The following is a 27,421-nucleotide window of genomic DNA, read 5'->3' as shown; positions in this document are numbered from 1 at the left end:
CTTTTAAAAGTCGATAAATTCGTCCCCTGTGGTTTTATTGTGAAAATGCAACGAGCGTTTTTCCGGTCCGCGGGTCAAAAACAGCGGAAACACTTCCTGATTTAAAATGAACTTTAAAAAAATGTTTTAGGTTTCGTTTGTTAGAAGCATTGCCCTTCCTGGTGTTACTTTTCTGAAATATTTCAATCCTTGCATAAAGATAAAGAAAAAAATCTAAGTCCACACTTTCCTGGACATTTTAAAACCTATGATTACCGCCTAAAACCTGTATGTTTCTTCAAAATAAAAGTCGGATGAGTAAATTCGACACCGACATGACCGATTTCATAATAATCTTTTGTTCTGAAGTTTAACTAATTACACGTAAAGGGGTGCTCAAAGTTAATAAAACGTATTTCCGTTGTTATTTTTTGTCATTATAGCTTTAAAAAGTCGATAAACTCGTCCCTTGTGGTTTTTACTATGGAAATGCAACGAGTATTTTTCCGGTCCGCGGTCAAAAACAACGGAACATTTCCTGATTTGCCCGGTGTCACGTCCTTTGTGGTCCGTGCTCGCCTGTGCGCCGCTGCCCGGTGTCACCTCGTTCTCCGTCCGGCACGCCGCTGCTTGCCGCTCGGTGCTCAGCTCGGGGATGCTGCCCGCCACCGCAGAGATGGAGTTGGAGCACAAACACGGCAAAGTGTCGGACGGAGTTTGAGACAAAGGGAGGGGGGCTTTAGCATCAGTTTGTCCGACTCGCCTCGCCGCTGGATGGGTGTTGGTCGAGATTTAAGGTCGTGAATTTAACAGCCCGGGCAAAGATGAAGCTGCTGAAGCCGAGCTGGGTGAGCCACAACGGTAAGCTTGTGCAGGAATCCGTTGGACCAAGTTGGGCTTTTGTTGTCGAAGGGGGGTGACTTGATGCGTGATGGTGGCGGTGGTCGACACTTGTTTGACTTGTTTGTTGCCCGACAGTTGGTCACTTTAACCGGCAGTTGGACGCTTAAATACGCCGTTTTTGCCGATATCGCCTCAAATCCTGCGCCTTCAAACACATTAATGTTTGCTAACCTTAGCTAGCTAGCTAGTTAGCCCCCCGGCTAGCTGGATGCCCTGACGTTAGCTTAACTTGCCTGCCCAAACGACCCACGTCGAAGTTTCTGCCCTAAAGTGACTTTTTTGTGTGCTATTTTTGACGTCCCTGTCGGTATTTTTTAATCTAATGTATGTTTATTCTCGTGGCGGCTCGACATAAAGCTGAAAAGTGTGTGTTGGTGGAAGCTCCAGCTGTCAGTTTGGAAAGTTGACCGTTGGAGAAACGGCCTGAATTCAGGAGCAGCTAACGACTGTTGATATCTGAGCCCGTTGGGGTCGTTTTCAGTTAGTCTGTGGAGATTTCTGCACAATTACACAATAAAACACAACAGATATGTTTTAATGCATGCAGCTAACAGGGAATGTTTGGATTCATTGTGTATTCCACGTGTAATGTTATATGTATTATTTACAGTGTTGTTTGTTCTGAACCTCAGAATTTCAGTTTATTCTAAACATATTTAATTTCTTCAATTTTAATGCCTAAATTAGTTAAATTATTTTTTTAGAATTCATAATATTGACGTTTCTGAACCTCAACATTTAATTTAGTCCATATTACTCACAGTATTTTTGGTTCTTATTCTTAAAATTTAAGTTAATTAGAATAATCTGTGTTATATAAACCATTGCAGGTTCCTAACCTTAATCTTTAATTCATTTTAGTTCATATTACACACAGTATTGTTGGTTCTTAACCTTATAATCTCAGACTATTCTAAATAATGTTGTAGTTTCTTCATGCTAAATTAGTCAAATTAATTTGTTAGAAATCATAATATTGATGGTTTTTAATCTTAATATTCAAGTTAATTTGAATAGTTTGTGTTATATTTGCCATTGCAGGTTTTGAACTATAATATTTAAATTAGTTTAGTTTATATTACTTATAGTGTTGTTTAGGGCTGGCCCGAATAGTGGTTTGTGGCCTCCGAATATTCGGGCCCTATTAAAGACGAAAATCCTGATATTCGTTCCGCCCCGTGTGGTTCGTGCGGCGGCGCGGCAGCGGAGACGGCCCGAATAGTCAGATCCGTTCGTCTGGTCTCCCGGGTCCACATTTTGCCCTCCTGTCGTCTTTAGTTAAACTGAAGAATTCCCAAACACCGGTCTTCAGCATCTTGTCTTGTGTTTATGCAACGAAGTGAAGCGTGACGTCAGAGTCAGCAGCCACCTGGCCATTCGGGTGGTGTTTACAGACACGAATGGAGGAGCTGAAATGAGCCGAAGAACACGGCGGAATGAGCCGAAAAGGTGCCGAAGGCGCAGGGAAGTGACGAGCTCCGAATATTTTCGTCTGGGGGGAGGAGGGGGTGATCACATAGACATATGTGTATACATTATAGACATATGTGAATATGTTTATGTGATCACAGGACGAGATGAGCCGATGTGGGCAGAAGGCGGAGGGAAGACAGTAATGCTGCATATTCTTTCCGCCCGGTGACGTGCGGGGGGGGATATTCGGATACCAAATTAATATCCGGATAGTGCCGTAGCGAACGAATATTTGGGATATTCGGGTCCAGCACTAGTGTTGTTGGCTCTTAACCTTGAAATCCAAACTATTTAGGTTAATTTTTGTCCTAAAATATTGTAATTTCTTGATTTCAACATCAAAATTAGTCATATTAAATTGTTAGAATTCATAACATTGAAGGTTCTTAACCTTAACATTCAAGTTAATTTGAATAATTAATATTATGCTGTTAATATTAATATTATTGAATTGCTGTATTTTATCTAATAAAATAATCAGAGTTTAACAAACTAGTTCCTTCACAGAAAAATCCTAAGATGCTCGTCGGCTTTAGTCCAATTTAAGACTCGGAGAGAAAGAACAGTTTCAGATCGTTGACATGTGGAAAATCAGAGGAGTTTGGGACTTTTCTTTGAAGAACAGTCTGATGTTCCTCCTGTTGTGTTGAAATGTGTCGCAGATAATGTTTTCTTCTGTTGGTTCTGGTTTTATATCCGTCTACAGTTTGTTGTCTTTAGATCAGCCCAAAGACCGGTCATCACAAAAATAACACATCTTTATTTTTAAAAAGTGTCCTAAACGGGTAAAATTAGCTTTTACTGCTGAATATGGATTTAGTTTTTCTTCTGTTTTAGCACTGAGTCTCTCCATCTTTTCATTGAAGCTCCAGAGACGTTTGTTCAGAGTCAAGGAATTAAAAACAGACTGAAGTGACAGGAAGATGATTTAGCCATTTTTCAAAATAAAACAGACTCTGCCAGAAGCAAAATATAAAGCAAAAAGTTTTTATTTGGGACTGCTGTGCTACGAATTTATCCAAACTGTCTCTAAATATTGGCTTTTGCTTTTCAGGCAAACCCATATTTTCAGTCGACATCCATCCTGATGGGACTAAATTTGCAACCGGTGGCCAAGGTGAGAGCGTCTGAATGCTGTGTTTTCCTGCAGATTTATCTCAAACCCACCCTTACATTTCTTTAATGGTTTTCAGGGGAGGATTCGGGGAAGGTGATGATCTGGAACATGGCACCGGTCCTCAGAGAGGAGGACGAGAAGAACGAGACTGTTCCCAAAATGCTCTGTCAGATGGACAACCATCTCGGTAACCAGCCGGGATTTATTTGTTCTCCTTCTGCTTTTCTGTTTTTCTCTTAGACATCTTTACTAACAGTAAAATACAATAGCAGAGTCCCAGATACCACAAACACCTGCTGCTGCAACTTCTACAGGGATTAATGTGACTCTTAGTTTAAGAAAATCTGCTTCTACAAACAGTTTTAGAGCTAAAACACCAACTAGAGACGGGTTCTTTAAAAAAAAAAAAACACGTAGATCTGGTGGAGTTCAGCTTCTGCTCTTGACCTCAATAAATTCATTATAAAGACACACCAACCTACTGTACAGGAGAAGAAAATGATGACAAACAGACAATAATTGACCACAGAGAGACAGAAAATGATGACAGTAAGTTCATACAGATAGACACAAATAGACAACAACAAGTTAAAATGGCTGTAAAGGACAAAAAAAGTTAAAAACAGACTCAAAATGACAATGAAGGGACACAAAACAAGTACAAAAATACAGAAATGAATAAACAAATGACCACATGACTTCAGAAAGACACAAAACGTCTATAAAGAGACAAAAAAAAGCAACAAACACATCAGATACATAAAAGTGGCTCAAAAATTTGGCAGAGAAACGAGAGGTCACTTCAAAATGACCAAAAAAAAAAGTAAAACAGACATAAAAGAGACGATAAAGAACCACAATAAGACAAAATAACTAGATTATGTTTGCTTCTGCACCAACAGCTGCTGTTTATTCCATTTTTAATCTGCTACATCAAGGGTTAAAGCTGCTTCTACGGCTCCTGCTCTTAAATCCACAGTTTGTACGACTATGAAGAGTTAAAGCAGATGCAGTTCAAAGTCACTAATTTGAAGATTTTTTCCACGTTTTTCTTCGTTAAAATCCCCTCATCTCCTCTGCACACGTCCAGTCAGTCAGATTTAACAACAGGAACGTTTTTCCTCCTCAGCAGAATCCCTTCCTTCGTGTTTCTAACAGTGTTTCTGCTTCTCTGCAGCCTGTGTGAACTGCGTGCGCTGGTCCAACAGCGGCTCGTATCTGGCCTCGGGCGGCGACGACAAGCTGGTCATGGTGTGGAAACGAGCTGCGTACGTACACAAAAATACGTAAAAGCACACGTAAACACGATGCATTCGCCGTCGCACCCCACCAACGATCATTTAGAGCGTAAAACTGTGTCTTTACGTCATTTCTCTGACCGTTTCCAACCTCACAAACACTTTAAGTTTAGGTGAAATGTTTTGTAAAGGTGATTTGTGCCGCCTGGCTTTGACTGGACGAGCGTGTTTCTGCAGATTCATCGGTCCGAGCACGGTGTTCGGCTCGAGCAGCAAGCTGGCCAACGTGGAGCAGTGGAGGTGTGTCACCATCCTGAGGAACCACACTGGAGGTACGACGCTTACATTTCCAGAAAACACTGAAAATATTCACATCTGATCCTTAAATGTAAATCACATGTTCAGTTCTTCAGTTTGACTGATTGTTTTTTTTAAAGCAGTGAATGTTGAATGAGTTGATGATGTGTGAAATCTGGAGTCAGAGGTAACACTGAGTTAAAATTCTTAAAGGGTGGTGGGGCAATTTTTCATCTATGAAAGCAGGACTGTACCATGAAAGACCAGAGGACTGAACTGTGAGGAAAGAATAGTGGTTAGCAGGAAAGGGACGGTTTTGAGTATCATGAAGGAGGCTCTCTTTTACCGAGCTACATCTCCATGGTAACTGATGCTGTGGGGCTACATCTCCATGGTAACTGATGCTGTGGGGCTAGATCTCCATGGTAACTGATGCTGTGGGGCTAGATCTCCATGGTAACTGATGCTGTGGAGCTACATCTCCATGGTAACTGATGCTGTGGAGCTAGATCTGCATGGTAACTGATGCTGTGGAGCTACATCTCCATGGTAACTGATGCTGTGGGGCTAGATCTCCATGGTAACTGATGCTGTGGGGCTAGATCTCCATGGTAACTGATGCTGTGGGGCTAGATCTGCATGGTAACTGATGCTGTGGAGCTACATCTCCATGGTAACTGATGCTGTGGAGCTAGATCTCCATGGTAACTGATGCTGTGGGGCTAGATCTGCATGGTAACTGATGCTGTGGGGCTAGATCTCCATGGTAACTGATGCTGTGGAGCTAGATCTCCATGGTAACTTATGTTGTGGGGCTAGATCTCCATGGTAACTGATGCTGTGGAGCTACATCTCCATGGTAACTGACGCTGTGGGGCTAGATCTCCATGGTAACTGATGCTGTGGAGCTACATCTTCATGGTAACTGATGCTGTGGATCTAACCAGATTCTCTTCAGAGTTTAGATTTAAATCAGCTGGAAGAAGTGGCTTAGTTGGTGATGCAGGTGACTGAAGCTTTTAGTTTTTGTCAAGCTGACTTGCACAAAGAAAGCCCGGATATGTCAAACTGGCTCCTTAGTTCAGCTCTCTGATGGACGTATCAAAAAGCCTGTAAAATCTCAGGACTCTGGCTGCTTTCTTTCTCAAATTATTAACATTTTCCACAGATTAGCATGAAGAAAACAACTCAGAAATTGACAAGACCCCGCCTTCTTTAGGAAAAAGTTAGAACACTTGTGACCTAAACGTTTACATGTTTTATTTGGTAACATGCAGAGAAAAAGAAATCTAACCAGTATGACTACTACATGCACATTTTCACATACATGATGGATTTTCACTCACCAGAACTCGTCGTGTCTTCCTGTGAAGCCTCTTAAACATGTTGGAAACCTTTTTTTCCCCTCATGTCATCTGTCTTCTTCTCTACCTTTGTGTGCATGTTGCTGCACTTTCAGATGTGTTAGCGCCACCTGTAGACCAGATGAACAGCCTGAAACTATATTGGCAGGACTGTGCATGTGTGTGTGTTTTTTTTATTTTATTTTATTTTGACCTTTATTAAAGCAGGAAAAGTCTCATTTAGTTCAAAATAAATCTGTTTTACAAGAGCGTCCTTTGTGTACGAGATGAAACTAAGAAAAGCCTTGAACCGGTCTTCCTTCTGTGGACTCTGGCAGTGATGTGAGTTGTGAGTGATGTTTTATTTGGTTGTGTTTGCAGATGTGATGGACGTGGCGTGGTCTCCTCACGACGTCTGGCTCGCCTCCTGCAGCGTCGACAACACCATCGTCATCTGGAACGCTCGCAAATTCCCAGGTAGGAAACTCACAAACCAGAATTCAGTCGCATCACACACATGCAGAGCAGTAAAACCTGCTGAGAGAGCAGGAAGGTATTTATTATCGTAGCATCTTTATGTGTCTTTAAGCAGTCTGTTAATCAGACTTTATTTATACAGCTGTTATCAAAATAAAATATAGAAGAAAAGAACATGATTGCAGCAAAGTGCAAACATTTAAGGAATGAAGTATAATAATAAAGTACTAGTTCTATTAAATAACATTATTGCACGTTTTATTAATTAGAAATACTGATGTTGTTATTCCACAGATCTTCATAAATCAATAAAAGAGTCTAAAAATCAATTCTCCACCTCAATTCATGACATTTATTATCAATGACAATTTATCAAAGATTTTACATATTTAACTTTATAACCTGTATAATAAGAAAACAGTTAAATAGTGGTGTGAATTTGGTCAAAAAACGGTTATTCTACCTACAGTGAAGGCTTCATTTTTTACACGTTTTACTTCATAACTTGCACAGAAAAGAATCAGACAGGTTTGAGATGTGGTGAACTTTTCTGGTGGACGGCGGGCTGAAAGCAGGTGGCAGAGTGGAGGCGTTGCAGTGGGAGTGACGTGGTTCTGGTTCTGGTTTCAGAGATGGTGACCTGCCTGCGGGGACACACCGGGCTGGTCAAAGGCCTGACCTGGGACCCGGTGGGGAAGTACATCGCCTCGCAGGCCGACGACCACAGCCTCAAAGTGTGGAGGACGGTGGACTGGCAGATGGAGGCCAACATCACCAAACCCTTCAGCGAGGTGCTGCACACTCACACGCCTTCCACTCAGTGACTCGTCTGATGGTTTTGTAGCTGTAAATGTTAACTGACTGTAAATATGTCAAAATGTTTATGAATCACTGAGTTTATTTTGTTTGACCGTCTGTTATTGATCCGACTGCTCGACTACGTCAAAGTCAGTTCTGGACCTTTGCTGTAGAACAGGGGTGTCCAACATGAGGCCCGTGGGCCAGAACCGGTCCTCCAGAGGGTCCAATCAGTGTAAAAATGACAGAGAAGGCATTTTAACTGCAGATTGTAAATGAGTAAAACCATAAATTTAAAATCATTTCTAGACCATGACATGTGTCTCGTTTTTGTAAAATCTTCTCTTTTTTTTTTCTGTCTGACTTTCATCATTTGTCGTTTTGTATTTCCTTTTTGCCTCGCGTGTGTTTTTGTCCTGTTTCTGCCGTTTTAAGCTTGGCTTTCTTCATTGTTTTGTGCATCATTTTTGTTTCTCGCTTTTGTCAGTTTTTATATCTCTGTTTGTGTCGTTTGTCTATTTTTTGTCGTGCTTGTTCATTTTGTCTCACTATGTAGCTTTTTTCTCATTTTTCCTTTGTTTTGTTTGTCTCGTTTTTTTGCCGTTTTTTCTCACTTCTGTCGTTTTGTGTCTCATTTTTGTAAGATTTTATCGGGTTTTTTTTGCCGTTTTTAAAGTGAAATCCTATATCGTTCAGAAAATACTAGAAGTTATACTGATGATATATGTAATCAATTTAGGTAATTTTATGATTTTTTTGGGAAGATTTTTACTCATTTTTTTGAAAATATTTACAAGAATTTTCTTGGCAAATTTGGGGGATTTTTTTAAAATAAAAATTTTAAGGGAAACTTTTAAGGAATTTTTGTTTTTTGTTTTTTCCTGAAGGTTTTGCAAATTTTCAGAAATTTGGGGATTTTTTTTTGGTGAATTTTTGGATTATTTTCATCCAGGAAACAGTATTTTTTTGGTGGCCGTAAATGAGGACAACAGGAACATTGAGAACATTGTCAGTACTTTCTTGCACTAAAACAAAAACAACATTTGAGTTAATTGTAGGTTTTTATGAGCTTGAGGTCACATTGGACTGAACTAAAATGAGTCTGAGCCTCTGCTGTAGTAGATTTCCTCTGACTGGACCTCTTTAAGCATTAGAACAGTCCAGGTCTAACCGGTGTCCCCCCTCCTCAGTGCGGTGGTACGACCCACGTCCTGCGTCTGTCCTGGTCTCCAGACGGTCAGTACCTGGTGTCGGCCCACGCCATGAACAACTCCGGACCCACGGCTCAGATCGTGGAGAGGGACGGCTGGAAGACCAACATGGACTTCGTGGGCCACCGTAAAGCCGTCACCGTGGTGGTAAGAGCATCCATCCAGCCTTTAAATCCACGTTCAACCAAACCGTCTGACCCACCTGCTTCCTGTCTCTGCAGAAATTCAACCCAAAGATCTTCAAGAAGAAGCAGAAGAACGGCAGCTCTCCTAAACCCAGCTGTCCGTACTGCTGCTGCGCCGTCGGCAGCAAAGACCGATCGCTGTCCGTCTGGGTCAGTTCATGTCCAACTCCACATTTAGACTCTCATTTCCTGCACCTGTATGGAAACAGATCAACCGCTTATAAAGCCGTGAATCATAAAAAATGAACACTGGAAGCTCCTCATGCTGTAGATGTTTTACTGCTAAGGTTCTTATAGCCTCCACAGACTTTCCACACTACTCGTTTAGCGTCTTGTTTTTGTCGTTTTGTGTCTCATTTTGGTCGTTTCATGCATCTTCAGACAGCTTTGTCTCTTTGGTTTGGGATTTAGAGTTAAAGTGTGTAGAAATTAGTAAAAAATAGAAATCAGTACCAGTTTTCAGAACTCAGTTTTGTTTTTCTGTAGTTTGTTGACAAAATTTCTTCCATCCAGTGTTACTGATGTTGATTTAAAGATGCAGATTTTTATGCTGAGTTAGTTTAAATTAAAATGTCAGTGGAAACTTCAGAAATCGACTTGTGTTTTATTGGGGATACATTACTTTAAAGTCTGTGTTTCCTCCCCAGCTCACCTCTCTGAAGCGCCCTCTGGTGGTCATCCACGATCTCTTCGATAAATCCATCATGGACATTTCCTGGTGAGTAAAAACACACGTGGTGTGTTCTGTGCTGTGGTTTGACTCCAGACATGCAGACGACGCTCAGATTCCTCAAAGTGTTTGTTTTCCAGGACTCTGACCGGTCTGGGGATGCTGGTGTGTTCGATGGACGGCACCGTGGCCTACCTGGACTTCTCCCTGGACGAGCTGGGAGACCCGCTGAGCGAAGAGGAGAAGGTACAACACAAATACTATCGCAATAAGGTTTAACGGGATATGAGAGAGTTTAGTCAGTTAGCCCAAAGAAAATCTGTTCCAGTGAGCAAAAAACATGAACAAAAATAAGTAAGACTGATCAGTTTGGAGTCAGAATTCATTCAGGTTCATTCTGTGACTCTAGAAATAGAGCTTAGACGTTAAAATGCAACGATTTTTGTCAGTTTGTGTCTCGTTTTTGTCAGTTTGTGTCTCGTTCTTGTTGTTTTGTGTCTCGTTTTGGTCGTTTTGTGTCTCGTTTTGGTCGTTTTGTGTCTTGTTTTTGTTGTTTTGTGTCTCGTTTTTGTCGTTTTGTGTCTTGTTTTGGTCGTTTTGTGTCTCGTTTTGGTCGTTTTGTGTCTCATTTTTGTTATTTTGTGTCTCGTTTTGTGTCTCGTTTGGTCGGTTTGTGTCTTGTTTTTGTTGTTTTGTGTCTCGTTTTTGTCGTTTTGTGTCTCGTTTTGGTCGTTTTGTGTCTCGTTTGGTCGTTTTGTGTCTCGTTTTTGTCGTTTTGTGTCTTGTTTTTGTCGTTTTGTGTCTCATTTTTGTTGTTTTGTGTCTCGTTTTGGTCGTTTTGTGTCTCATTTTTGTTGTTTTGTGTCTCGTTTTGGTCGTTTTGTGTCTCGTTTGGTCGTTTTGTGTCTTGTTTTTGTTGTTTTGTGTCTCGTTTTGGTCGTTTTGTGTCTCGTTTTCATTATTTTGTTTCTTGATTTTTTTTTCCATCATGCGTTTCATTTTTGTCATTTTTTTTGTTTTGTTTTTATCATTTTGTGTCTCAATTTGTTTCCATTGTGTGTCTCATTTTTATCATTTTGTGTCATTGTGTCTAGTTTTTGTCCTTTTGTGTCTTTGTGGTGGTTTTGTCTTGAAGTTTTTCCTTAAAATATAGGCTAATATACAAAATCTGCAAATATGAAAACATCCTGTGATAAATGATCTGTGTAGACAAAACTGTTGTGAAAATAAAACACAACATGTATGAGTAACCCCATAAATATGAAATAGTTTAAAACCAACCTTAGCCGAGGACTCAGAACTACGTTGAATTTGTTTAGTAATTAGAATAAAACTGTGTTTTATTGTCGGGTGTTTCCTTGTTCCTGCAGCGTCTTTCCGTTTACTTCCTGTTTAATAGTTTTCCTTCCTCTGTTTGCGGCCTACAGAACACCATCCACCAGAACATCTACGGTAAGAGCCTGGCCATCACCAGCACCGAGGCCCAGCTCTCCACCACCATCATCGAGAACCCAGAGATGCTCAAGTACCAGCAGGAGCGGCAGAACTCGGCCCAGGCCAACGCCGGACCGGGCAGCGCCGGGCCCGAGAACTCAGCTCCCAAACTGAACAGCGTGATGAACGGAGAGTCTCTGGAGGACATCAGGAAGGTAAAAGAACAACTTAGTACGCTTCAGATTCAAACAGAAGGAGCTGCTTTGCTAGAGTCAGCATTTTCTTTTCAATTTTTACAGATTTTTTGCAGATAAGTCAGAGCTGAGTTTTCAGCTGCACGGATTTATGCATAAATTTGATGAAAGGAAAAGACGATGCAAAGAAATTTTTGATGTTTTTTTTTAATTTGGAAGTTTAGAGAATAGATTAAAAGCTGTGGAAATGCAGCGAAACAGAAGAACAAATGGAGTAGAGCAGCTTGGAAGAAAAATCAGTTTTATTTGTCACATGTTCTTCCTGTTTGTGATGTACAGACGGGGTAAAAACAACCATTACTTAAAGAAAACTAGATGCATATTCATGGTGTTTTCTGGTTTCCAAAGCTGACAGATTATCTCGGTAATACCCCTGATGTTTTGACTCATTATGACTTTGTTCTGCAGAACCTTTTGAAGAAGCAGGTGGAGACGAGGACGGCAGACGGCCGACGACGGATCACGCCGCTCTGCATCGCTCAGCTGGACACCGGGTGAGAAAACCTGCATGATATTTAAACATGTGAAGTTTAAAGGTGAGAACAAACAGCCAAATACTAATATGTGAGTAACAGTGTCTCCGTTTGGACCGATTTTAGGTTGTTTTAGACATTTTTTCTGTCATTTCTGAGTCACTTTGGTCTAATTCTAAACATTTTTTTACTAATTTGGCTGAATTCTTTCATTATTGTTCCTTAAAAATGGAAAACAAGTGCAAAATGTTCAAACCTGGGTGGGCTAGTGTCTCCATAAAGTTCCTGTAAGTGTAAACATATCTATGGATGGATCCATGTTTCTACTGAAATCCAGTCTTTGGTCCACATTTGAGGCTCCAACATCAGTAGAATCTGATGTGTAGAAAGTCTGTCAAAACAAGCATCCATTGTTTTTGTATTCAAAATGACTCAAAATGTATCAGAATGATTAAAAATGTATCCAAAATCAGTAAAGATTTGCCCAAAAATAACTTGAAACATGTTCAGAGTGACTCAAATTGTTCGAATGACACAAAATTCATCCACAATGATTCAATATTTGTCCAAAATAGGATACAGATTGTTAGAAGGGACTTAAAACTTGCATAAAGTGACTCAGGGTTTATATATTTAACTTCATACAGTCATGATTTTCTGGACTGGAGTAACATGACTGGTCCATTTTGTGCAGAAGAAGAGTCACATGAGGCATTAAACTCCACGTTTAGGTGAACACGCTCAGAGTTCAAAGCAGGAAGTTAAAAGGAAACCCCCCTTCATGACCTCTGTGTTTGACACAAAGACAGCCCAGACGTGTGGAGTGTCCGCCGTGGTCCTGACCTCGGCGTCCGTCTCTCTCTCTGCAGGGATTTCTCCCCGGCTCTGTTCAACAGCGTTCCCATCCTGCCGTCGGGTTCGTCCATGTCCAGCCAGCTCACCAACCAGCTCAGCTCCGACTCCAGCCCGGGACAGGGGCTGAGGCCGAGCCACGACGCCATGCTCACCTCTCCTCCTGCCAACAGCGCCGCCAAGGGGCTGGAGGACAACAACGACGGGTAAACGGACCGGCTTCTCTGCACTGGAAAAAATGCCCCTCTCAAAACAAGGAAAAAAACACTTGTTTCAAGGAACTTTTACCTTGAAATAAGTGAAAAGAATCTGCCAATAGAACACGGGAAAAATGGCCTTCAAATAAGATGTGATATTTAGAGTATTGAGGTCTTTAAATTAGCTGGGAAAACTTATTTTAAGATCTATTTTACCAGGATTGTCACACTTAGGTGTCTTACAATAAGCCAAACATGCTAAAAAAATAGTAATTTTTCACTCAAAAATAGATTTTTGGTTCCATGTGACCTCCTAAATTGAGATATATTAAACTTATTTAGAGTTTTCTTGTAAAATTCAACTCAAAACAAGATAATTAAGGTGCATTGTCTCAACCCTCCTGTTGTCTTCATTTACGAGCACTAAAAAATTTTGTTTTATTCTACTTATTGTTACTTTTATTGTGTAGTTTTTAATTTGTTGTCATTGATTTTTATTCCTTTGTAAAGTGTCCTTGAGTTCCTTGAAAGGCGCTTAAATAAAATATATTATTATTATTATTATTTCCTTGTGTGAAAAAAAAATCCAAAAAATCTGCAAAAAAATTCTCTAAATTTCTGAAAATTTCCAAAACCTTCAGGAAGAAAATTCCAATAATTCCTTAAAAGTTTCCCTTAAAAGTTTTATTTTAAAAAATCCCCCATATTTGGCAAGAAAATTCTTGTAAATATTCTCAAAAAAATGAGTAAAAATCTTCCAAAAATATCCTAAAAAATCTCTAAAGTGATTCCATGAATATCAGTGAAACTTCTGATGTTTTCTTTAAGAATATTCACATAAAAATCAACCAAAATCCAGCGAATTGCGAATGTTCTTAAAGAAACCTTTTTAACATTTCTTTTTTTCCACCAAAAGATGTTCAAAAATTTCCCGAAAATGTGGACATCAGAAGTTTCACTGTGGAAATATCTTTTTTCCCACATTTTCAAACTTTACAACGGGTCAAATTGACGCGGCGGTTAAACTTATTTTGAGTTTTCTTGTAAAATTCAAGTCAAAACAAGATAATTTCCAGATTGTTTGACTTAAAACACGTCCCTCCATCTGCTGAAATGTCTCTTGTTAAGTGAATTTATCTTAAATCAAATGGGATGAAACATTTTGACTGAAAATAAGACAAATATTCTTGTTAAGTTTCTGCAGTGTAGCCGTCATTTACTTACATTTACATCGCATTTCCATTTACTCTCCGTCTTGGCAGAGTGAAGTCCAGCCTGCTGCTCACTTCCGCCTCCAAGATCGAGCCGATGAAAGCTCTGGACTCCAGGTTCACCGAGAGGTCCAAGGCCACGCCGGGGGTCACGGCCGCCATCTCCTCCACGGCCGGGCTCACGCCTCTGGACAGGTAAACGGAGCGTCACGTCAGGAGGAAAGAAAAAGAGGACGCTCACCTCAGTGTTGTCTGTCCCCCCCCCCCCAGCAGGCCGAAGGACGCCCCGTCAGTCCTGAAAGACCCCAAAACCAAAGAGGAGACCAGCAGCGACAGCGAGGACAAGATGGCCGCCATCAACAAGAACCTGGCGTTCGGGAAGAGGAAACCCGAGCTGCTGCTGGACGGAGCAGAGGTGGTGGAGAAGAGGAAGAAGGGACGGCCCAGGAAGGACAAGATGGCCGCCAGCATGCCCCAGCCCTTCCCCCAGGTAGAAAGATGGACGCAAAGACGCCTCATTGATCCGTTTGTTAGTCGGTCAGAGGGACGTTTACGCACTCGGTTGATCTAGTTTTGGAGGGTTTGGTCGTTTTGTGTGTCACTTTTGTCGTTTTTTCTCTGTTTTTTGTTGTTTTGTGTCTCATTTTTGTTTTTGTGTCTTGTCTTGGTCATTTTGTGTCTTATTTTGTTATCTTGTGTCTGTTTTTTGTCATTTTGTGCCTGATTTTAGTTTTTTGTGTGTTGTTTTTGTCGTTTTGTGTGTCACTTTTGTTGTTTTGTGTCTTATTTTTGTTGTTTTGTGTCTTATTTTTATTGTTTTGTGTCTGTTTTTGTCATTTTGTGTCTTTTTGTGGGTTTATGTCTTGTTTTGGTCATTTTGTGTCTAATTTTAGTTTTTTGTGTGTTGTTTTGATCATTTTGTGTCTCATTTTTGTTGTTTTGTGTCTATTTTTTGTCATTTTGTCTGTTTTTTGTCATTTTGTGTCTGATTTTAGTTTTTGTGTGTTGTTTTGATCATTTTGTGTCTCATTTTTGTTGTTTTGTCTCATTTTTGTTGTTTTGTGTCTATTTTTTGTCATTTTGTCTGTTTTTTGTCATTTTGTGTCTGATTTTAGTTTTTGTGAGTTGTTTTGATCATTTTGTCTCTCATTTTTGTTGTTTTGTGTCTCATTTTTGTTGTTTTGTGTCTATTTTTTGTCATTTTGTGTCTGTTTTTTGTCATTTTGTGTCTGATTTTAGTTTTTGTGTGTTGTTTTGATCGTTTTGTGTCTCATTTTTGTTGTTTTGTGTCTGTTTTTGGTTGTTCTGTGTCTGTTTTTTGTCGGTTCGTATCTCATTTTGGTCGTTTCATGCCTCTTTGGGACAGCTTTCTGAACCAGACAGCGTGTTTCCTCCAGTGAGACGTTCTTGTTGGTTTCAGATCACTCCTCCAGCAGAGCGTGAACCCAGCAGGGTCTCTGCTCCTCCTGCTCCGGTCGCCGTTCTCAAACTACCAACGCCGAGCACAAAGAAGGCCTTCGGTCTGCAGGTAAACACACCAGGAGGACGTTCTTTTTATTTTAGCTTTCATCTTTACAAATAAACTTCTGAACCCGTTCCCCATCTAAACACCAAGAATCTGTGAGGTAGAACAGTTAGTTTCAGTTTATTTATTGATTAGCACAAATAAGATGAAAGAATCTGAAATTAAAGGAGCAAACATGGAGGCAGCTTGTAGCTCTGCATGTTTAACACCAACAGATAGACTCCTATTAGCAGGTTTTTTTTTCATACCAGAGTCCACATCAACATTTAGTCACAATATCTACAAACTTTAACACTCAGTGATGGTAGAGCCTCAAAAGCCGGTAAAATGTCGACCAAAGACTGGATTCTAGTAGAAATATGGATCCGTCCATACATAGACACAATACCAGCATGGTTTTAAATTTTTAAAGGTCAATAATTATTCTATTTGTTTTTTTTTTAAAATCCGACACAATTCAAAATTTGTCCAAACATCACTAAAAATTTACCCAAAATTACCCGAAACCTGTCAAAAATTATTCAGAATCATTCAAATGACACAAAATCTGTCCAAAACTGATTAAACGTTTGTCCAAAAGAGGATAAAAGTTGTCCAAAGTGACTTAAAACCTGTACGAAATGACTCCAAAATGACACAAAAAATGTCCAAATGGAGTAATATTAGCATCGTCTTACGTCAGAATCGCTAAAAACTAGAACATTGTCTGTATTTTAGTAGAAATATGGATCCATCCATATATATATATATATATATATATATATATATATACACACACTTACAGGAACTTTCTGGGGCCGTTTTTAAGGGACAGATTAAAAGATTTGTCCTAAATCAGCAGAATAAATGTCTAAAATGACTCAGCATTAGTCCAGATTGACTGACAGATGCCCCAAGATGACATAAAGATGTTTGAAAACGTAAAGAAAATGCGACAGAATCAGTTGTAAACTGAGATGGTTTGTGGTGTCCAGGTGAGCACGGAGCCGTCGGTGTTCCTGGAGGTGGAGAACGAGGTGTCGGTGGTCGCCGGGTCAAAGCTCAGCCAGCTGAGATGCTCCAGAGACGGTCGGGACTGGAACACTCTGCTGCCCAGCTCAGTGGTCACAGCTGCAGGCAGCAGGTAGGGGGCGCCACTGAGCCGGAGCTGATCTGATTCTGTGTTTTATTCATGTTTGTCTGCAGCCTTAAATCAGAGCAGAGCTTCATGATGTGATAAACCTGTTTTAGTGTCACAGTGGGGAAACTTATGTTGTTATATCAGCAAAGGGGGTGGCACAGAAACGCACAAAATATCATTAGAAAAATACAAAATTACCTGAAATACTGCCTAAATGTTGTTGTCATTTAAGAACAGCAGCACAGAAACTGCTAATATAAGATCCAATAAAATGGTCAGTTTAAAGGTTTAAATTCAGCGTTAAAAGCTCGTCTTAGAATTCAGATTTCATTCTTAAATATTTTCCTACAACGTCAGCAGTTTAAAAAAATCATTTTTCTCACCAGATTCTGGTTCTGTTTGACCCACTTTAAACACATTTAACCGCTGTATCCTACAAACATCTCCAGATAAGCTGTAATTTCTTTAAAAAGTCACAGACTGAAGGTTAAAAATCTGTACGTTTAACAGATATTCCTGTTAAGTTTAAAAGCAAAATGAAATCTGTCAATGGACAAGATCTGAAGTACATTTACAGGAACTTTCTGGGACACACTGTACCAATCTGGATGGAAGATTGTTCAGTTGTTTCCCATTTTTAAGAGCCAATAACTAAAGATTTTTGTCCAGATTATTCTAACATCATGTGGTCTTAATCTAACTTGTAGATAAATGAGTAAATGATCCGCTCTGACTCCGCCTCCGTCCCTTTGTTCTCCTCAGTGACGTCCTCGCCGTCGCCTGTGAGGACCGGATGCTGTCGGTGTTTTCCTCGTGTGGTCGGCGCCTCCTCCCCTCCATCCAGCTCTCCACGCCGGTGTCGGCGCTGCACTGCTCGGCCCACTTCGTCATGGTTCTGACCGCCGGGGCCACGCTGTCTGTCTGGTCAGAAATTCACTTAATTAAGGATTTACTCTGTTATCTTCCATCTGGGCAGTTTGGTCGCTTTAATTATTCCTTCTGTGGAACCACATGAGCGCATTAATACGTTTTCTGACGTTGCCTGTAATAAAAACATGAATTTATGGATGTTTGTGTGTGCAGGGATGTTCACAAACAGAAGGCTCTGGTGAAGAACGAGTCCCTGCTGAGCATCTTATCTGGTGAGACGCTGCAGCATTTAAACGGCTTAACATCCTGGAATGATGTGTGGAGATGATACCAGTGTGTGTGATAAATATGAAGCTTCATAAACATTATTTATAGCTCATAACTCACCGTGTAGTTAGAAACCAAACAGTTTATTTATAGCTCATAACTCACCGTGTAGTTAGAAACCAAACAGATTATTTATAGCTCATAACTCACCGTGTAGTTAGAAACCAAACAGATTATTTATAGCTCATAACTCACCGTGTAGTTAGAAACCAAACAGTTTATTTATAGCTCATAACTCACCGTGTAGTTAGAAACCAAACAGTTTATTTATAGCTCATAACTCACCGTGTAGTTAGAAACCAAACAGATTATTTATAGCTCATAACTCATCGTGTAGTTAGAAACCAAACAGTTTATTTATAGCTCATAACTCATCGTGTAGTTAGAAACCAAACAGATTATTTATAGCTCATAACTCACCGTGTAGTTAGAAACCAAACAGTTTATTTATAGCTCATAACTCATCGTGTAGTTAGAAACCAAACAGATTATTTATAGCTCATAACTCACCGTGTAGTTAGAAACCAAACAGTTTATTTATAGCTCATAACTCACCGTGTAGTTAGAAACCAAACAGTTTATTTATAGCTCATAACTCACCATGTAGTTAGAAACCGTCCTGCATTTCTTCACTTCGTTACAACCTGAACTTTTAGAAGTAGTGAAGACAGAAACCCTTAAACTGAATACCAGTAAAAGTGTTTGTAAAGAGGTGCTTGTGGTTTAATCTGGGACGCATTTAGCTCTTAATTTATTCATTTATTACCATGGAGAACATGTTGATTCTCAGTGGTTTTAGAGGGACATACACGCCTAAAATCAAACAGAAATAAAAGAGGAGTCTGTGGGTAGATCAGGTAAAGCAACATTTAACAACCTGAATGTGTAGAAGTTAAAAGACTAATACATAAAACTGCACCTATAAATGGCAAAAACCAGCCTGATTTACATATGAAAAGCCGCCTATATAAAGTTCTTTGTGCAATAATTTCCAGAAATAAACTCCCACAGCCATGAAATTTACTCCAAATGGTTGAATAGCGAGCCACACTTATTAGACATCAGATTCTGATGATGTTAGAGCCTCAGAAGTTGGTGAAATGTCGACTAAAGACTGTATTTTAGTGGAAGTACGGATCCATCCATAGATACATTTACACTTACAGGAACTTTATGGAGACACTATACCACATTTGTTTGAAAATTTTGCACTTTTTTTTCCATTTTTAAGGATCAATAATTATTCATTGTTGTCATTTTGGAAAAGTTTGAGTCATTTCTGGACAATCCTTTTCTTGTTTTGGACAAATATTGAGTAAATTTGGATGAATTTGAGTCGTCTTGGTCAGATTTGTTTCCAGAATAGCAAAAAACATGACCTTTGTCTTGCCTTGTATGCCACACATCAAATTCTACTGATGTTGGTGAATCCAGTCGAGTTATTCTCCATTAAAACAGTGAGTTTGTGTCTTCAGGTGCCGACACCTCGGTGTCTCAGTCTCTGCTGACCCAGCAGGGCGTCCCGGTCGTCGGACTGTCCAACGGGAAGTCGTACTGCTTCAGCTCCTCCCTGGAGACCTGGTGAGTTCCAGAGCTCACTTTCGAGGATTCGTTCTGCGGTAATCAGGATCTAACTGCTTCTGTTCTGCCTCAGGACTCTGATAGCAGACAAAGGAGACTCTCTGGTCCAGTGTGCCGACTTCAGGAGCTGCCTGCCTACCCACGATGCACCTGTGTCTTCAGGGCCGCTGGCCGTCATGCAGGGACGCAACCTCAAGTAAGAAAAGAGGAGATAGATGAGTACAAGAAGCAGAAAAACGGAGCAGGTCTAGAGCAGGGGCTCAGCTTCCACGTTCAGACCAGTTTGATCTCCAGTGACCAGTAAAATCAGAACACAATAACCTGTAAATAACCACGGTTTCTACAGTTTTAGCGCAAAAAAGCACATTCTGAAAATATTCACATCTGAAGAATTCTTTACAAAACATTCTGAACATTAGCCTAGCTGCGCTAGACAACCCACGGCAACGAATTTAATTCTCTGCCAGGGTGGGTCTAGTTACCCTCCATAAGGCTCGAGGCTGGATTCTCCTAAAACTGGCCGGACCAATCACCATGAAGTGTAGAGTCAGAAGGCGGGCGTAACGAAGTGACGACGGAGGCGTGACGATTCTGACAGAAACAACCGGAGCACAATAAACAATTATCTTTCGACTCGGCTTTGGCCACAGCCCTTAAAGATTTGAAGCTAAAATTCAACTTGAAAGATAAACAAAGGACGGCACTGAAGTGTTTCATTGAGAAGAAAGACGTATTTGGACTTATGCCGACGGGATATGGCAAATCCTTAATATACCAGTTGGCTCCGCTGGTTGGGAAGCTAATGGGACTTAGCCACAATCCGCTGGCGCTCTAGGAACTACGTCAGCCTATTCGTTGTGCTGATTGGTTGTATACCTACCCAATTGCTGCAGAGTGATTTGAAAGACAACCTTTTAGCCCGCCTCCCTCCCTGTCGAGAGTTCCTAGACCCTTGTGCCGTCAGAACATGGGTCTAGCGTGGCTAGGCTAGGTTTATGTTTCACTACAAGCATTTTTCTCACATTTTTGCCTCTTATTTGTGTTCTTATGTTCCTGTTATGCAGTAAACCTTTAACCTGTTGACATGTGCAGTAAACCTTTCTGATGTTAACTGTGGGTCTCTGCTTCAGCGCCGGGCGGCTGGCGTCCCGACTGTCCTCCACGCCTCATCACCTGCAGCAGAGCATGACGCTGGCCTTCCTGGAGAACCAGCTGGCGTCGGCTCTGACGCTGCAGTCGGCGCAGGAGTACCGGTACTGGCTGCTCATCTACGCCCGCTTCCTCGTCAACGAAGGTACGGAAGCAGCGAACGCAGCACCGAGGGTCTGATTTTAGGAGCAGGTTCAGAGCAAACGTGGTGCAAGAGAGGCGTCCTGAAGAGGTTTTCTGATGTTTCTGAAGCCAAAATGATGATTAAAATAAAATAAACACTCCAGTGCAGGAGGGAATTCTGGGAAATGGAGTCACAAGGGATAAAACAGAAAAATGTGCACAAAGAAAGAAAAAGAAAAATGTTGGGCCTTGAGAACTTCTGTTTTGTGGTTCTCTGTCTGCAAAATGTGCAAAACTTCTGGATTTCTGCCTGTTTATTCTGAATTTAATCTCTAAAAGCGGTGCATTTATCCAACAATAACTGCAAAAAGTCATTTTTGTGCAGCAAAAAGAGTCAAATCCAAGTTCTATTAGTTAAAATTCAACTGTACAGCTCTGAAGAAGTCAAAACCAACGTGATGCCAGACGACACAAACGGGTAGTAAACGACAGTTAACTCAATGGTGATGCAGAAATCCCTCATAGATGGTTTAAAATGACACCAGATGCTGTTTATGAACCGTCATTGTCTCTAAGATGAACTGGATGAAACGTTTTGCAGATGATGTTGGATTATACGTATCTAATATCGATAATAATAATACATTTTCTTTCCACTATTTGAGGAAGTTTGCAGTGAGCCAGGATTTGATCTTGGAAAGGCCGTGGGTGAGGGAGGAGGGACGGAGGGTGGAGTTAGGTTTACTGGAGAGATAGAGCTGGGTGTCATCCGCGAAGCAGTGAAAGTGGATACCATATTTACGGAAAATATTGCCAAGGGGGAGGAGGTATATGATGAAGAGGAGGGACCCCAGGACGGAGCCCTGGGGCACACCAAAAGTGATGGGGGAGGGCTGTGAGGTGAAGGACTTGAGCTGAATGAATTGAGTGATCATGAAAAGTCAGATTTTTCAGGTTTACTGTTTTTTTTTCAGCCATGTTTTGTGGTTCTCTGCTTTTAAATTCTGCTGCACACTGACCTCATTTATTTCCGTTTTAACTGGAAATCACATGGGTTATTTGTAGTTTTAGCAAAAAAAAACCTGCAGAGAAAACAAATCTGTGTGAGAATTTCCATCCAGGCTTTTATTAGAGCCTCACACACTGTGAGCTCTAACGAGTCTTTGCTGCAGTCTGAACACGTCTTCACGCCACTGCTGAGTTTTCTGTGGGCGTTTTCTGTGCAGGTTCAGAGTACCGTCTCAGAGAACTCTGTAAGGAGCTGCTGGGTCCCGTCCACAAATCAGCAGCGACGTCCTGGGAGCCGACAACCCTGGTAACCACGACGACCTGCACACACAGACACATCCAGGCTGATCTGCTGCCTTTAATTAGATCTGAGAGGAAACTTTATTAAAGGACAGAAAAAACAACAAACGTAAGAAGATAAGCAAGAAGTGAACTAAAATAAGACTGGAATGGAAGTCAGGACGTGATTCTGTGATTAGAATGAGTCACTGAAGTTTTTAAGTTTTCTGTTTCTTTTGATTTATTTGATGTATTTCAGATTCCACAGTATCATAAAGATGATAAAAAGAGAAAATAAAATGTACAAAAAACAGCAAAACAAACTATTGTCTGAAAACTAGTAGTCACTTTAATTTTTTTATTTCTTTTGATATTTTTGATTTAAGACGCTCCACATTGTAAAGACAAGAAACATGAAAAATGAAAAAAAAACTGTGAAATATTGTCTAAAAATAAATAGAATAATTAATTTAATTTTTTTTCTTTTAATTCATTGATTTATTTCAGATGTCACAGTATCATTAAGACAAAAATCTGAAAATAAAACAAAAATATATATTGTCAGAGAACGAGTTATGTAACTTTAACATTTAGTTTTAGATTTTTTTTAATTTAATTTATTGCAGACAAGCATCAGTATCATAAATACAAAAAAGAGAAAATAAAATATATAAAAAACAGCTGAAATATTGCCTGAAAAGGAGCAGAATGAATAACTTTAATGTACTTAAAGTGTTGCAGCGACTGTGTTTCCTATAAACGCTCTCAGATTGTGATTCTGAATATTTAATTGTGTGTTTTCTGTTCCAGGGTCTTCGTAAACGGGAGCTGCTGCGGGAGGTTTTACCCGTCATCGGTGAAAACCTGCGATTCCAGAGACTCTTCACGGAATACCAGGACCAGCTGGAGCTGCTGCGCAACAAATAACACAAACGGACCCGCACACAAACACACAAACGGACCGACACCGGCTCGAATCGCTGCACGGACTTTACAAACACCACCCGAGTGTTTCAGAACTTTAGCAGCTTTTCCGGCCATCGTTTTTTTCAGTTTGAACTTTTGTCTTTTTATTTTTCTTTCCTTCCATATAAATGTGCTTTCTCTGGCCTATGCACCTCCTCCTGCCCTCCGAATTATGAAATTAAACACTGAAGAGAGACGCTGATCTGGAGGTTTGGTTCTGTGGCTTCAGAATCTGAGATGAAGATAAGAATCGGACACAAAACAGAGCAATATGTTGGTACCAAAGCGATCCAGAGGAGGGTTTATGAAGCCAGAGGAGGTTCTTCTGAAGCCAAAATGTTTAGCCCAGTCAAACACTCGACTGCAGTAGGGAATTCTGGGAAATGGAGTCACAAGGGATGAAACAAAGCTTCTAAAGCAGCACTTCTTACAGAAAAAGCACAAATTTTGGGCTTTCAGAACTTCTGTTTTGTGGTTCTCTGTCTGCAAAATGTGCAAAAGTACCAGATTTCTGCCTGGATCCAATCTCTACAAGTGGTGCGTTTAGCCAGCGATAGCTTCAAAAAGTCATTTCTGTGCAGCGAAGAGAGTCAAATCCAGTTTCTACTCCTGAAAATTCAGCTTTACGACTCTGAAGAAGCAGCCAAAAGCCAGAAAAACAACTTCACATGATGCCAGAGTAGATTACAAAAGTAGAAAACCATTTTCAGACGCTGGTTATAAACCGTCAGCGTCTCTAAAATCAACCAGATCAAACGTTTTGCAGACGATGTCGGATTGTACGTTTTTAATATCGATCATGAAAGTCCGATATTTCTCCATGTTTTGTGGTTCTCTGCTTCCAAACTGTTCGTTGTAGATTTAATCTCTAAATGTGGTGTTCAGACAGATCCAAAAAGTCCCTTTTGTGCATCTAAGGAGACAGCCAAAAACCACAAAACCACCTTAACGTGATGCTAGCGTAAATAAGACGAGTCAAAAACCGATTCCAGACTCTGGTTATAAACCGTCAGCGTCTCTAAAATCAATCAGATCAAACGTTTTGCAGATGATATTGGAATATGTATTTTTAATATTGATCACGAAAGTCCGATATTTCTCACATTTGTTGTTTTTTCATGCATGTTTTGTGGTTCTCTGCTTCCAAAATGTGCAAAACTACTTGATTTCTGGCCGTTGGTTCTGGATTTAATCTTTAAATTTTGTGCGTTTAGCCAGCAATGACTTCAAAAACCAATTATGTGCAGTGAAAAGAGTTCTAGCATCAATTATTTGACTGTTCCTCTCTGAGTAAGCAGCTGAAAACTACAAAAACATGAAACCAGAGTAAAAAAAGTAGATAAATGACAGCTAGCTTAACGGTGATGGTTTTAAAATGACACCAGACGCCGACGAGAAACCTTCAGCGCCTCTAAAATCAAGATCAGACGATTTGCAGACGATGTTGGATTTTACGTTTTTAATATCGGTCGTGAAAAATCAGTTTTTCAGCAACATTTGTGGTTCTCTGTCTGCAAAATGTGCAAAACTACCCGGTTTCTGGCTGTTTGTTCTGGATTTAATCTCTAAATATGTTTTTTTTTAGCCATCAATAACTTCAGAAAGTCATTTTTGTGCACTGAGGAAGCAGCCAAAAACCACAAAAACACCTGAACGTGATGCCGGCGTCAATAAGACGAGTAGAAAACTGATTCCAGACGCTGATTATAGACGGTCAGCGCCTCTGAAATCAACCACATCAAACGTTTTGCAGATGATGTTGGATTGTACGTTTTTAATATCGATCATGGAACGTCAGATTAAATCATATTTGATGAGTTTTCCAGCGATGTCGCTACACGATGCAACTATAGGTCAAAAAATCTCACGTTTTTTTAACTCCTCTGGATAAATGTGTCCGATAATCGTGTTGGATCCGATCAGAGAAGCGTTCTCCATTTGTTCTTTTGTAAATAAGCTGAAAATAATCGTGAAAACACACATCCAGGACTTTTTAAGGCTCCTATTCTCTTCGCGTTTCTCTGCCTAAACCGCTTGGAGGAAACAGGACTAAAGGGAGGAGAGTTCGTGTCCGTCAGCAGGTTTCACTCGATTCACGAGTTTTATTCTTTCCTTCTTCGGTTCCTTTCTCCTGATTTTTTTTGTTTTTCTGTTGCCGTTAGTCGGTTTTTTTAATGTTTCTACAAGGTTTATTTTGTTGTTGTTGTTTTTGATTTTCTATAAGAAAAAGAAAATAATGAGCAGCTGAAATTTTGCTTTGGAAAAAAAGTGAAAATTAAACTAATGAGGAACAGTTTTTTTGCAATTTCCTGTTTCCAGTTTCTTCGCCGTTAGAGAAGATTTCACTGAAATAACTTTTAGAACCACTGAAGGAACTCTGAAGCTTCAGACTTCGTCATTTCTGGGCAAGATTAGATTAAAAAGTCAACAAAAATGTCCTAATTTTTAAGTAGAATTTTGAGGTTTTAGTACTTCAGGTCCCCCAAACCTCCTCAGAATCTTCTGGTTCTTCAGTTTATTGAATCAAAGTTTTATCTTCATACTGTGAATGTTTTCAGAGTTTCAGGTCCTCAAAGGTCCAGATTGATCACTTTTTAAGGGACTTTTTCCATCGTTTCTGAGCCTCAGAACTTCATCAGTCCAGCAGATAGAACCATGATATTTAGGAGGAAAAACACATCAGAGGTCTGGTAAAAACTGACCCCAGATCAGTTTTGGTCAAAACAAAAAAACTAATTTTTTCTCTCATCTTCTAGACGAGACTCATTTTCTCTGACTTTGAGTCATTTTGGACATTTTTTGTGTCATTTTCTGCAAGTTTTAAATGGTTTCAGTCAAGTTTTGAATTACTTTGGAGAAATTTCAAAATATTTTGACAAGTTCTGAATTGTTCTGGACACGTTTTGAGTCGGGGGCTGCACAGTGGGGTGGTGGTTAGCAGTTTAGCCTCGCAGCTAGAAGATCCCTGGTTCGCATCCCGACCTTCCCGTGATCTTTCTGCGTGGAGTTTGCATGTTCTCCTGTACATGTGTGGGTTTTCTGACTTCCTCCCACAGTCCAGAAACACGCTGAGGTTCATTGGTTACTCTAGTCAGTAGGTGTGAATGTGAGTGTGATTGTCTCTCTGTGTGTCCCTGTGACAGACTGTTACCTGTCCAGGTGTCTTCAGCCTCAGTCAGCTGGATAGGCTCCACCCCCCACGACCCTAATGAGGATCGAGCGGTGTGTAGATGATGGATGGATGTTCTGAGTCATTTTAATGTTTTTTTGGAGGGGGGGGGGGGTTTGGTCATTTTGGACAAATTTGTAGTCTTTTGGGAAAAGTTTTAAGACATTCTGGACAAGTTTTGAAAAATTTTGGGGATGTTTTGAGTCATTATGAGGAGTTTTTTGTTAGCCTAGCCATGCTAGCCCCATGTTTCTGACGGCACAAGGGTCTAGGGAAGCTCGACAGGGAGGGAGGCGGGCTAAAAGGTTGTCTATCAAATCCCTCTGCAGCAATTGGGTAGGTATACAACCAATCAACGCAACGAATAGGCTGACGGAGTTCCGAGAGCACCGGGGGATTGTGGCTAAGTCCCATTAGCTTCCCAACCAGCGGAGCCAACTGGTATATTAAGGATTTGCCATATAAGTCCAAATACGTCTTTCTTCTCAATGAAACACTTCAGTGCCGTCCTTTGTTTATCTTTGAAGTTGAATTTTAGCTTCAAATCTTTAAGGGCTGTGGCCAAAGCCGAGTCCAAAGATAACTGTTTATTGTGCGCCGGTTGTTTCTGTCAGAATCGTTACGCCCGCCTTCTGACTCTACACTTCATGGTGATTGGTCCGGCCAGTTTTAGGAGAATCCAGCCTCGAGCCTTATGGAGGGTAACTAGACCCACCCTGGCAGAGAATTAAATTCGTTGCCGTGGGTTGTCTAGCGCGGCTAGGCTAGTTTTTTGTTCTTTTTTTGGACAAATTTGGAGTCTTGGTACGAGTTTTCAGACAAATTCTGAATTGTTTAGGACAGGGTTTGAGTAATTTTAGACAAATGATATGGAAGTATTACAGAATTACAAAAAGAATACCGAAAATGATTCAACAGTGGTTTAAAATTACTCAGAAATTGTCCAAAACGTTCGATAAAATTTCCAAAAATCACACAGAAATGATGCAAGATTACTGAAAATGGGTCCAAAAAGATAACAATGGAATGTCGTGTGTCTGTCTGCTGTACTGATGAGGCTCAGAAATGATGGAAAATATTCAAGAACATTGGACAAAATTACAATATTGTTCCAATTTACTCTGAAAAATGTTTGATCAAAGCTGCACAACATTACATTTTCATTTTGATTGAAAATCCCTCAGAAAATGTT

General features: G+C 40.3%; 2 protein-coding genes across 3 annotated transcripts in view; both read left to right on the top strand.

Moving 5' to 3' along the window:
* The window catches only part of LOC110972630 (GTPase IMAP family member 8-like), a 79,118-nt gene that overhangs the window by 22,898 nt on the left and 28,799 nt on the right, over window positions 1–27,421 (top strand). The gene's annotated exons all lie outside the window — the stretch shown is intronic.
* Window positions 541–25,356, top strand: LOC110968770 (protein HIRA). 2 transcript variants are annotated; one of them, XM_051951246.1, is made up of 25 exons: window positions 541–840; window positions 3,410–3,472; window positions 3,549–3,659; window positions 4,650–4,740; window positions 4,948–5,042; window positions 6,732–6,827; window positions 7,458–7,618; window positions 8,816–8,983; window positions 9,058–9,171; window positions 9,669–9,739; window positions 9,832–9,937; window positions 11,119–11,340; window positions 11,788–11,873; window positions 12,722–12,910; window positions 14,164–14,307; window positions 14,386–14,602; window positions 15,533–15,640; window positions 16,612–16,760; window positions 17,520–17,681; window positions 17,841–17,899; window positions 19,430–19,535; window positions 19,609–19,731; window positions 20,666–20,829; window positions 22,034–22,122; window positions 22,905–25,356. In XM_051951246.1, the coding sequence occupies exons 1-25, from the start codon at window positions 804–806 to the stop codon at window positions 23,019–23,021; spliced, it is 3,048 nt and encodes a 1,015-aa protein (XP_051807206.1). In that variant the 5' UTR covers window positions 541–803; the 3' UTR covers window positions 23,022–25,356. The 2 variants fall into 2 exon arrangements, with proteins under 2 accessions (XP_051807206.1, XP_051807205.1); XM_051951245.1 differs by having other exon boundaries at window positions 542–840; window positions 14,383–14,602.

This window comes from Acanthochromis polyacanthus, chromosome 7, assembly GCF_021347895.1.
Source record: "Acanthochromis polyacanthus isolate Apoly-LR-REF ecotype Palm Island chromosome 7, KAUST_Apoly_ChrSc, whole genome shotgun sequence".
NCBI classification, from domain to species: Eukaryota; Metazoa; Chordata; class Actinopteri; family Pomacentridae; genus Acanthochromis; species Acanthochromis polyacanthus.
This window is presented reverse-complemented; position numbering and strand designations above follow the sequence as displayed.

Bases quoted from the DNA above. Each gene is read 5' to 3' on its own strand.
- LOC110968770 (XM_051951245.1), top strand. From the start codon at position 804: ATGAAGCTGCTGAAGCCGAGCTGGGTGAGCCACAACG. The intron at 841-3,409 runs GTAAGCTTGTGC...TTTGCTTTTCAG, and splicing joins GAGCTGGGTGAGCCACAACG to GCAAACCCATATTTTCAGTC. The intron at 19,732-20,665 runs GTAAGAAAAGAG...TCTCTGCTTCAG, and splicing joins ATGCAGGGACGCAACCTCAA to CGCCGGGCGGCTGGCGTCCC.